At 37.6% G+C, this 12691-nt stretch overlaps 1 protein-coding gene across 1 annotated transcript in view; it reads right to left on the reverse strand.

Annotated features, from left to right (window-relative positions):
- Positions 1 to 350: 350 nt before the first annotated feature.
- Positions 351 to 12691, reverse strand: part of LOC150087413 (PC-esterase domain-containing protein 1A-like) — a 151827-nt gene continuing 139486 nt past the window's right edge. The window contains exon 8 of the mRNA XM_090372054.1: positions 351 to 845. Within this exon, the coding sequence (XP_090228180.1) occupies positions 468 to 845 (378 nt within the window). The 3' untranslated portion in view covers positions 351 to 467. The remainder of the gene's footprint in view (positions 846 to 12691) is intronic.

A 12691-nucleotide genomic window follows, 5' to 3' on the forward strand; every position in this document is an offset into this window, starting at 1 on the left:
AAAAACAAATAATATAGTACTATTTTTATTGTATTAAAAAAGACCCTCCCCTTTATTTTTGAATTAATACCAATTCATAATTACCAATATAATAATGATAAGCAACACATGGTTTATGCAAGTATAAATTTAATATCCCAATAAATTTAAAACTGTTTGATACAACAATGGAATGTGAGACCAAACTGTCTGTTGAACTTTAATAATTCTGTTGTAATTCAATTAATTTTTTTAAATAAACATCATGATTTCTTGTGCAAAGAATTCAAACATTTTATGTAAATTTAAATGGGGAGGAAATATAAAAACAAAGATAAACAGCATTTATTGTCTAGGTCCTTTTGGTCCTCTTTTCAAATGTTATCACATTTCACAATTTTCCTGAGATAAGCTTAAAGGTTTTCCCCTTTAATGTGAAATCATTATATAGATGATCATCCAACATTTAAAAATTGTGACATGGGAATCTAATGTGTACCATATGAATTTTTCTTCTTTCGTCTTAGCCTTTCTTCATCTCCCTTTGCAAAATCCACATCATCTGTTTTCCTTAATATAACTATTCTGCTTGAAGATGAATTTTCAGGTGACTTCTGTTTAATATGCACCACTAGATCTTCATATGGAAATTTATTCCTTGGATCAAAAGGAGCTTGTTTACTTTGATTCAAATTAACTTTGTGAAAACATTTCGATTTGAAAGAATGTTGGAAAAGAGGCAGCTTTAAACAGTTGTTCTGAATTTGAGCATCGCAGGCCATAATAAAGTTTGACTGACTTCCAGTATTTGGACTGCCACTGTATTCCATTTCAGGTTTACTTTTCTTAAGTGTTTGATTAATATCCTAAAGTAAAAAGTTCTCAGTAAGAATCAATATATGAAAATAGATAAGTCATTAAAGGCAAAATCACCTTAAACTCATTAGTACTGGTATATAAAATCTGGAATGTGAATTCCTATGAAGATCGTAAAAAAAAAAAAAAAAACCTGATCTCTGAAATACAAATTTTTCTGCCATTCATTTAACTTGTATTGCAGAGATCATGTCTTTGCTTAAATAATGAAGTAGCCATTAGTATAATCTGAAGGTATTTATTTTTCCTATGGGATCCACAAGTATTTATAAACTGGAAACAAACCTTGAATTCTTCCAACACTAAAATTTTATTCTTTACACTGTATTACACATTGTAGCAGGTTGCTTAATGATTTTGTAATAACTGAGAGCAAAGTGGAGGAGAAATTGTTGAAATTAAACATAAGAAAGGCACCTAGGGTGGATGGGATCTATCCAGTTATATTAAAGGAGGCGGCAAAGCAACTAAGCAAACCCTTAGCCATAATTATGAGAGTCCATCCGTGGGGACCTCCCCTGAGTCCAAGGATGGACTCAGGGCAGGTCCCCACGGACTGGAGATGTGCAAATGTATCCCCAATTCACAAAAGGGGATGACACGAGTAATTACAGACCAGTTAGTTTAACTTCTGTTCCAAGTAAAATAATGGAGTCACTGGTTAAAGATGCATTGCAGGATCATCTAGACAAGACTGCAGCAATAATTCAGACACAGCATGGGTTTGTTAAGGGAAAGTCTTGTCTGACAAATTTGATAGGATATTATGATGTGGTTACAAAGGAACTGGATGCAAAAAATAATTTTGATATCATATATTTGGATTTCAGGAAAGCTTTTGACACTGTTGCGCATGGAAGACTATTGTACAAATTGGAGCAAAATAGTATTATGGGTAAGTTGCTACAATGGATAAAAGGATGGTTGAGTGGGAGAAGACAGAGGGTGGTAATTAATGGGTGCTGCTCTTTGTGGACTAATGTTATTAGTGGAGTCCCACAGGGTTCGGTTTTGGGTCCACTGTTGTTTTGTATATTTATCAATGATATTGATGAAGGTATATCAGGCTTAGTGTCGAAGTTTGCAGATGATACAAAGGTTGGCAGGGTTGTTAATGACAGTAATGGCAGTGTGCTACTGCAACAGGATCTAGATAATTTGGGCAGATGGGCTAAGAAGTGGCAACTGAAGTTTAATCTTGACAAATGCAAAGTACTGCATATGGGTAGAAGTAACCCCAGAGAAACGTACCAACTGTGTAGTACTACACTTAAGGTGGTAGAAAATGAAAAAGACCTGGGAGTAATTGTGCAGTCAGATATAAAGTTTTCTGCGCAATGCAGACAGGCTCTCAGGGCAGGTCATGGGGTTTTGTCAATGATATATAGGAATTTTGCTGGCAGGGAGGAGGAGGAGGAGGTGATTGTCTCTCTGTATAAGGCAATGGTCAGGCTGCACCTTGAGTACTGCGTACAGGTCTGGAGGCCTCATTTTAGGAAGGATGTAGATTTCCTTGAGCGTGTACAGAGAAGGGCAACAAGATTGGTGAGGAGAAAAAAATCTATCCTCTTACCAAGAGAGGCTTAAGTTCTGCAAATTGCAGTGGCTGGAGACTAGACACCTGCGCGGTGATCTGATTGAGGTGTATAAGGCCTTGAATGGATTAAGCACGCTGAATTCTGATGGGATCCTTCCACTTGTTCAGATTACAAACCTAAGGGGACATAAATTCAAATTAAAAAAAGACAGATGTGGAATAGATGTGTGGAAATTTTCCTTTAGCCAGCAGGTGGTTAACTGCTGGAACAAACTTCCATCTGTCGTTGTGGAAGTTGATAAGGTTAAATAAATTTAAGGAGGAACTGGACAGGCATTTGGAGGGAATGGTGTGATTTTTTTTTTTTTTTTTTTTTGACTGATGCTGCATAAGCTCATACACTTGCTTTCTTGCATCACATGCTACTACTACTACTATTACCAAACAATATTTTTGTTGAGTGTTTTAGTATCCTTTGCTGTGGCTTTTTGATCACAAATAAATAAGAAACCAATTTAAGTTACATAGGAAATCAGCCCTACGAGCACCATAGCTTTTGCTATGGTGCTCATAGCAAAAGCAACTCTGAAAGAATAGTATTACCTATAGTACTTAGTATTGTGCATGGGTTGAAGGTTGAGAAGATGAAAGAAGAAACTTGTTGACATTAGACTTGAATTTCTCTAGATTGTAATTTTCAGGATATACATATGATTGTTCCAGAAAATGAAAGTTGAATAAACAAATGAGGAAGAAGAAAAGTTGGTTCTTTAAGTTTGAACTGACTGGTTGCGGCATGTGTTTGGACTGCTTTGAAAGAAAGTAAAAATTATAGAAGCCAATTCAGAAGAACAGTACCATGGAAGTATCTATAGACAAGGCATGCAACAGAACATATGAGACAGTGGAGAGATTCTATTAGAGATGAGTAATTAATTAACTCAACTGCCCTGTTTTAAATGAAATCTAAAAGCCTGAGAGATTTTGGGTGGGCACTGTCCCATTTGTGGTAACAATATTTCATGTCAAGATGGATTTGTGATTTGTACAAAGTGAACAGCTGTTGGGAAGAACAGTAACACCAAGAGAAAAAGAGAAAACCCTGTTTTTTTAGATGCAGAGGAAACAATATTTGTAACATGCTTATGCCAAGAGAGATTAGAAGCAGGGTAATCCCAATAGAGATATACGATCTTGCCTAGAAATAAGTGTCATTAAGGATAAGTACAAGAGCAGAAAAATTCTTTTCGCAAGATATAAGACAGGACTAAGTTTTAGAATGATGGAAATCCCATAGGTTATCTTTGCCCCACTGGAGAATTACATGGAGATCACCAGTGCTATCAGCAAAACTATGGATAGAATTTCTGGTCAATAGAAGTAGGTCATAACATACAAGGGGAAAAAGAATGGGAGAAAGAAATGAAACCTTTGAGAACACCAACAGTAGTGGAGAACATAGAAGACAGAGCCATAACACCATCACCCACACTGAGCAGCCAGAGAAAAAACTGGATACTGAATAACAAAAAACAGGTTAACAAACCATTAGATGGAAACTTATTTAGAAGACCTTTATGCCAAACACCATCAAACCCTTTGAAATGTCAAGAGCAACTGCTTGATTTTCACAAAACCTTTCCATTGAATTTATTCTTAGATGAGTAACATAAGCCAAAATATCACAAGTGGATTGACACTGACTGAATAAGTACAAGCAATCGTTGATCAGATGGAAGGTTTCCAGATAGCTTAAGAGTTGGTGGTTACTTGATTTCTTCATTACTTTAGAAAGTAGAAATAAGTTCAATGGGGCAACAATTGTATGAGAGGGATTTGTCACCCTTTTTTAGGAACTGGCTGGATATGAGCAAATTTCCAAACAGAAGGGGGAAAACCTTTGGAACACAAAAGTGAAAAAAGGTGACAAAGAATATGAGTAATTTCAGGCACAGGTTTTGAAAACAAGCAGAGAAATACCATCAGGATCTGGAGCTTTCTTAACATCAAAATTGTTCAAAATCCTTCCATGATCCTTTTGACAGAAGACCATAGAAGGTATTGAACAGAGTGTACTGGGAATGGTAAGAGGTGATTTACCAAAATCATCAATACACTAGTGGGCCCCAGTAGTCTAGTTAACACAAGCGCTAGGCTGAGTGGAGTGTGTGGAGGGTTCGAAACCAGCTGCTGGTAGTCATGGATTTCCTCCTCATCTTGAGTTGGTCAGTCTCAAAGCATGGTGCTATTAGCAAATCAAATCCAAGGACCCTGACTGGAAATATATTCGAAATAAATAAATATGCAAATTAGAAAAAATGTAGGATGCTAGCAGGTCAGCTTTATCTTTGGCTGAAGTGGCAAAGAACCATCTGGTTTTTACAGAGGTGAGAATAGAGATAGGCAAAAGTTGTAGCGAAAAGCTTTGGCAAGAGACCAGAATGCTCGACTACCATTTGGAAAAGAAGCTGGTTTTCAACTCTACATTGTTCAAAATCGTTTGGACTGATTAATAACTGCCTTTCAATTTGTTGCGATCTTTCATGTAGGCAGAAAATGAACCAGATGTGGATACAAGCCAATTGCGATATGCAACATTCTTATCCTGAACACCCTTAGCAGATTTATTGGAAAACCAAGGTTTAGATAAAAGATGAAACTTCAGGGTGAAGTGTTGAATAAAAAAAAAAAATTTCGTTGTTACAAGAATAATTTCACTGACATGATCTGAGCAAACATTAACATCAGAAGATTTGAAACAGTAATCCGTCCAAGGAAAACAAGTCTCACAGATCATCCCATTTTGCATTCTTGTAATGCCAAACAACATGAGGTTGAGAATGCCCATGGAAGAAATGCTCCATTGGAGAAGAGGCCATCACCAAATTGTGATGATGTGCCTAGAAGACCACTCACCTCAACTGTGTACTTGGAAGGATTGTTTGTGAGAAAAGATCAAGATGTACACTGTGTGGTTAGGATTATCTGGTGTTCTGGTAGATAAATGAACAATTTGAGGAAGGTCGTTAGTAATTGCAAAATCCTCGGCATCTTGACCAGCTGGGTCCATGTGACAATAAAATGGAAGACAGCTGGAGTTGTGAACATTAATCACCAAGGAAAATCACCTCACTGTCAGGAAAGTTGGACTGGAGAAAGTCAAGTTTCAAAGAGTTCCAAGTGATTAGTGGAGTTCGGGGAACAACTGAGGCAACAGATGATTTAACAATATAGTAGAGAAAATTGAAAGGAGGAGAGTCCAAATTACTGAGTCTCTGACAGGGAATGTCAGAGCAGACACATGCACAGATACCACCTTTGAAGTAAAAGGAATCATACAGCAAATAATTCATAAAACTGAGATAAGCAGTGGTTGAATCAACTGGCAGTTGTAATTCTGTCAGAAAAAGTATATGGAGTTTGGCATATTGTAAGTGGAAATGGACATCATTGAGATTTGAACTGATTTTTGTGAAACATATTTTTGTGACTACATATTTTTGTGAAATGAATGAAGCATTTGGGAGGTGTAGATCTTTCTGCAGATAAGTTTGTTCTAGTAGTTTGACAATTCATGTCACTATCTGGCAGAGTAGATGCAGCAAGATTATACTCTAGATGATCTGGAAACCTAAAGAGTTACCAATAGATTCAGTCTGATGAAATATCTAGTGGCCGGCCTGCAAACACCGTTTTAGAACTGTACCCTCAAAACATATGGAAGGTTGGATCACCATGATGTCCATCATAACCTCAAAAGACATCAATCATACAACATGATGGAAGAGGTTGTGGGGTTGCCACAACTTTGCTCTGGAGACTAAACATAAGTTTCACCACTTTGAGTCTCAATAAGCAAAGTGGTGGTATTGCACCAGTTGATGAGAGTCATCTACCACCTAGAATTACTGCAACAGCAGAATTTGGTTAATTTCAAAGCAGACTGCATAATCTGGCAATGGGAAAAATATGAACAATTGGACTTTATGTAAAAAAAAATCCACTTCATTCAGCCAGTCTAACACTAGTACCAATACAAAATTAATAAAGCAGCATGGTGTTCGATATTATTCATAATTTAATGTTCTTTTGGTGAAGGCAAAGAAAGCCAGCATGAGAACGACGAGAAACGTCATAACTTACACAGAAAATTAGTTTCCCGATACAGCACTCTAGCGCTGCTCACTCGGTAAACAGATGATAGGTGTTATTGGTCTGGAGCAAAGTAAGAACAATGTATTGATTGAAAAGTAGGCATGGCAAACGATGTGCTGATGGATGCGAGAAAACAACACACGATAATATCGGTTTAGTATTACTTTAGTAGCACTAATGGTAACTTGCCCTAATCACACATGCCCTAACCTTTTTTCACCATTATATCGTAATGGTGAAAAAAGGTCAGGTTACCTCGACTTGAATCCCATGGGAACTTGAACCCCTTCCAAAGTGGAGGAGATAATCTAACCGTTTTTCTTTAGAATCACAGTCATAAAAAAATAAATTTTTTATGACTGTATTTTTATTTTCTTGTTCAATAATATATGCCCTGTAGCTTGTCGTCTGTTGTGCCTACCATCAATCATTTCATCGTTTGTCACGCCTACCTGTCAATCAATATATCCTTCTCGATTTCTGCTCCAGACCGATAAAACTTACCATCTGTTTACCAAGCAAGCAGCTCAGTAAACAGATGGTAGGAGTTAGAGTGCCATGTTGGGAAACTAATTTTCCACATAAGTTATCCAACGTTTCTTGTCGTTCTCGTGCTGGCTTTCTTTACCTTAGCCCATTTTTTTACTAATTTATTAGTAAAAGCACCAATTTTCTTAAAAAAAAAAAATCACAAAAACATGTTTTTAAATAATAATAGCCTCTCTCTAATATGTTTACATATCATTCAATTCAATTTCAGCTTTTATAAGCCAAAATGGGGGAAGGGGAATGGCAGACTGGTGCAATGTCCACCAATTTTCAAAACTGCCATGAGGGTCACTCAAAAAAAGTTATCCACCTGAGTAAAAGAGAAACATGCTTCTTTTTTCATGTCAATATATATCCCATGAATTCAATACATATCCTCCATTTTGAGGGCAAAAAGGGAATACTTGTGGTGAAAAGGAAAAAAAAAAAAAAAAAACATTTACAGGTCCCTTGAGATAACCATCAATTGAAAATCTATGCCCATGCAGGGCCAAGCCTGAATTATTGGGAGAGTTGTTTAACTCCTGGAATCCATAATCTCTCAAAGCAGCAATTTCTAAATTTTTGAGATGTGTAAAGGAGCATTGTAATGGAAGTGTTAATGGCCACGGGTCCACACCACACAGAGAAATGCCCCTCTGTGTTACCAGGCAATACTAGGTGGTAGGTGATTCTCATTAACCAGTGCATATCAGAGACTCAAAGTGGCGAAACTCATGTTTACTACTCCGAAGAAAAGCTCCAGCTACCCCACATCTCTTTTGTCATGCAGTATGATTGATGTCTTTTGATGTGATGGACATCATGGAGAGATCAAATTTTCCTTACATTTAAAGGGTACAGCTCTAAAACTGTGTTTGCAGGCCAGCCACTAGAAAGTCCACTGGGCCAAACCTATTGGATACTCTCTAGGAGTCTTCTAGATCAGCCAGTATATAATCTCACTGCCTCTTTTGCTAGATAGTCACTGGAGAGAGTCCAAGTAGTGTGTATGTGGGTGGGGGGGGGATTGTCGTGATCACATTACATCAAGGAGCTGGGTATATTTTTGCCATATCCAAAAATTACATTACTCCATACATGTCCAATCTACCTTTTTTTGTATTACTAAACACATCATGAATAGTCAAATTAATACTACAAACTTACCTGTTTAAAAATCTAAATTGATCAAATACTTCCTAATTCATTTCACGAATATACATGGTCTCAGTTCCAATCTCAATGATGTCCATTTCCACTTAGTCTGCCAAATTCCACATGCTTTTTCTGACCAAACAAAACCCAATTACTGGTTGATTCAACCACTGCTCATCTCAATTGTCCTAATTATTCACAGTACAATTCCTTTTACTTTCAAAGATGGTACTTGTGCATATGTCCGTTCTGATATTCCCTGTCAGAGGGTTAGTAATTTGGAATCCCCCCCTTGCGACCATCTGTCTTTAAATCTCTACCACATTCTGTCAAATTCATCTGTTGCCTCTATCATTCTCCCAACTCCACTAATCACTTGGATCTCTTTAACTTCCTTTCTTTGAAAGTTGATTTTCTCCAGTCCAACTTTCCTAACAGGGACATAATTTTCCCTGGTAATTTTAATGTTCCCAACTCTAGCTGGCTTCTGTTTTCTAGTCACACGGACCCACACAGCTGGACGAGATGCTAAGGCATTTGCAATTACTAATGACCTTGCTCAGATTGTTCATTTACCTACCAGAAAATGAGATAATCCTAACCACAGTGTACATCTTGATATTTTTTTCACAAACAATCCTTCCAAGTACACAGTTGAGGTGAGTGGTCCTCGAGGCACCTCGCATCACAACTTAGTGATGGTCTTTTCTCCAATGAAGCCTTCCTCTTATGGCCAATCTCAACCTAGTGTTTAGCATTACAAAAATGCAAAAAATGCACTAAGGCTGTTCTAAATAAGAATGTTGCATGTCAAATTATGCATGCATCCTAATTTTCAGATTCGTTTCTGCTTACACCAAAGCTCAAAACAATTGTAAAACAGTTATTAATCAATATAAATTAGATTTTGAACACGCTAAGCATAGAAAACTTGTTCTTGTCCATAGAGTAGTTGAGCATTCTAATTTCTTGCCAATGCTATTAGCTGCAACTTTTGCCCGTTTCTACTCCTCCCTATGTTAAAACCAATGGTTCCATTGCCACCTCAGCTAAAGATAAAGCCAATCTGCTGGCATCATAATAATAGCACATTGCATTCCACCTTCCACTTGGAGAAACCTTGCCCTGCAGGAGTGGGGTAAAGGTAAATAAATTAATTTCAGTCTTTCTATAACTCATACCTGTCTAATATCTCACATAAAGGATTCTTCTGCTATGCTTATCTTCAACAACACTCAGATTTCTAGACAAGATCACATATCTCTATTAGGAATTACCTTGAACTTTAATCTCTCTCTCTCTCTCTCTCCCTCTCCCTCCCTCCCCATAAGCACTTCTTAAATATTGCTTCCTCTGCATCTAAAACATGGGTTCTCTTTGTCTCAGCATTACTTTTCTTCTAAACTCACTCTGTACTAATCTTAAATCTGTTCTACCATGGAATATTGTTCCCACATCTGGGGCAGCACCCCCATAACCTCATTCAGGCTTCTTGACTCCATTCAAAAGAGAGTAGTTAGGTTAATTTAATCATCCCTTACAAAGTCTCTGCACACCATCTCTTAGATGGTCTGTTTCTGCTGTATGCCTTTTCTGTAGATCCTTTCATGGGCACTTCTGAATTTCCTTCTATAATTCCCCCTCTCCCTTCCAAATCAGTCTAAACATATGCTGCATCCAGTTAGCCTCCTTTTACTGTCCAATTTCAACCTCACAGAACCAACTTTTCTTCTTCCTCATTTGCTCCTCCAACTTTTTTCTGGAACAACCTTCACACATATTTCCTGAAAATTACAATCTACAGAAATTATAATTAAATAAAAAAAGAAAAGGCAAGACATGTCAATTTCCCTTCTTCCCTGTTACTGTGTTTTCTCTTAAATTCTTGAGAACAGCAACATGGCATCCCCAGCAATTGTTTTTATTTTTTTTATGTGGCATGTAGTTTTTATCAAAAGAATTTGATATCCCAAAAAATGGTGGCCATGATCTTCTTAGAGATGCCAGTCCCAAATTTTTCAGCCAGTGGTCTATGGCAGGGTTTCCCAAAGTTTGGTCCATGGACTGGTACAGGTCCAAAAAAAATTATTTGAAATATACCTACATAAAACTATAAAAAAATTCCTTATTTCCTTTCCTAAAATATGTCAATTTTATGTAAACTTTTGAAAATAAACAAAGAAAATAATTACCTATCTTTTATTTATATTTACTGATGTTAATGAATACCTAATTGCATTATTACCAGTATGTTAAATGTCCATGGTAGTGTCATTATTTCCTAAACCTTTGAGTATAATTATTGAAAATACAGCTACAGGTGGGCCGTGAAAAAAAAAATAAAAAAATCTGTAAACATCAGTCCGTGCTTAAAGTTTGGGAAACCCTGGTCTATGGTGTTTTCATTACATGATCCCACTATGGTGTTTCCGCTACATGGAAACACTATAGTAGGATCTGGAAACAAAACAACATGTTTTGTTTTTCAGATCCCAATGACAAATGCCTGTATCAATATCAGTTACAATTCTTGACAGAAACCCAGATAAGTCACCAAATGCAAATTTTTAGGGAAATCAGAAACATGATGCCGCTCAGACGTAAGGGAGGCAGCATAATTTGAACATGGCAAATATAATGTGCACAGAAAGCATTGGTAGAGGCATATGATGCAAGAAAGCAAGCTTATGCAGCATAAGGCAAAAAAAAAAAAAAAACAAAAAAAACACACTTCCACTTCACCCCTCCGTTCGTTCGAAATACCAGTGCAGCCTTAGATTTATTTAGACTATCAACTTCCACAACAAGGGATGGAAATCTGTTCCACCAACCAACTATCCGCTGGCTAAAGGCAAATTTCTGCACATCTATCCTACATCGGTCTTTCCTCAATTTGAATTTATGCCCTCTCAGGTGATTATTCTGAGCAAAAGGAAGAATCCCATCGGCACTGAGCATTCTCAAACCATTCAAGGCTTTATACAGCTCTATCAGATCACCTCGCCGGTGCCTAGTCTCCAGACACTGTAATTTTCAAAACTTAAACCTTTCTTCGTAATAGCAACCCTTTGTTCCATTCACTAATCTTGTTGCCCTTCTCTGTACTCGTTCCAGCAGCTCTACATCCTTCTTGAAATGAGGCCTCCAGACCTGTATACAGTACTCAAGGTGTGGCCTGACCATTGCCTTATACAAGGGAATAATCACCTCCTTATCCCTGCTAGAAAAATTCCTCCATATCATGAGAAGACACCATGAGCTACTCTTGCAGCCTGTCTGCACTTCTCAGAAAACTTCATATCTGCCTGCACAATTACCCCCAGGTCCTTTTCATTCTCTACCACTGTTAGTGTAGTACCACAGAGTTGATACGTTGCTCTGGGGTTGCTGTTTTCCCATATGTAGTACTTTACATTTGTCAATGTTCAACTTCATTTGCCACCTCTCAGCCCATCTACTCAACCTTTCCAGATCCTGTTCCAGCAGCATACTTCAGTAGTGCCCTTAACAACACTGCCAACCTTTGTATCATCTGCAAACTTGGACATTAAGCTTGATATGTCTGATATACTATGATCAATATCATCTATAAATACAGAAAACAACAAGGGACCGAACACTGAACCCTGAGGGACTCCACTAATAACATTATTCTACGATGAGCAGTGTCCATTGATTACCACTCTCTGACTTGTCCCCCTCAACCACCCCTTTATCCATAGCAGCAATTTGCCTCCAATGCCACACTGCTCCAATTTGTGCAGCAGTCTTCCATGTGCAACAGTATCAAAAGCCTTTCTAAGATCCAAGTATATAATATCAAAGTTATTCCCTGCATCCAGTTCTTTTGTGACTGCATCATAGTATCCAATCAAATTGGTCAGGCAAAACTTTCCCTTAACAAAACCATGCTGTATCCGAGCAATAATTGAAGTCTTGTCTAGATGATTCTGCAGTGCTTCTTTAACCAGTGCCTCCCTTAATTTTACTGGAACAGAAGTTAAACTCACAGGTCTATAATTACTTGTGTCAGCCTTTGATCCTCCTTTGTGAATTGGGGTCACATTTGCACATCTCCAGTCTATGGGTATCTCCCCTGAGTCCAAGGAAGCTCTCATAATTATGGCTAAGGGTTTGCTTACTTCCTTTGCTGCCTCCTTTAATATAACCGGATAGATCCCATCCACCTGGGGTGGATGGGATCTATCCTGTTATATTAAAGGAGTACCTTTCTTGTGTTTATCTTCAACAATTTCTCCTCCACTTTACTCCCAGTTATTACAAGATTATCTAGCTTACTGCCAGAGTTGAATACACCTCTGGCATTCCCCTCGCTGAATAACTCCTCATGTGTGAATGTTGATGCAAAATATTCATTTAGTTTGTTAGCTACCGGAGCAGGCTCATCAACAGTTGAACCATCGATATCAAGTGGACCAATCTGATTCATCCCCTTCC

This window comes from Mastigoproctus giganteus, chromosome 4 (assembly GCF_048544385.1).
Source record: "Mastigoproctus giganteus isolate SK-2022 chromosome 4, ASM4854438v1, whole genome shotgun sequence".
Lineage (NCBI taxonomy): Eukaryota > Metazoa > Arthropoda > Arachnida > Uropygi > Thelyphonidae > Mastigoproctus > Mastigoproctus giganteus.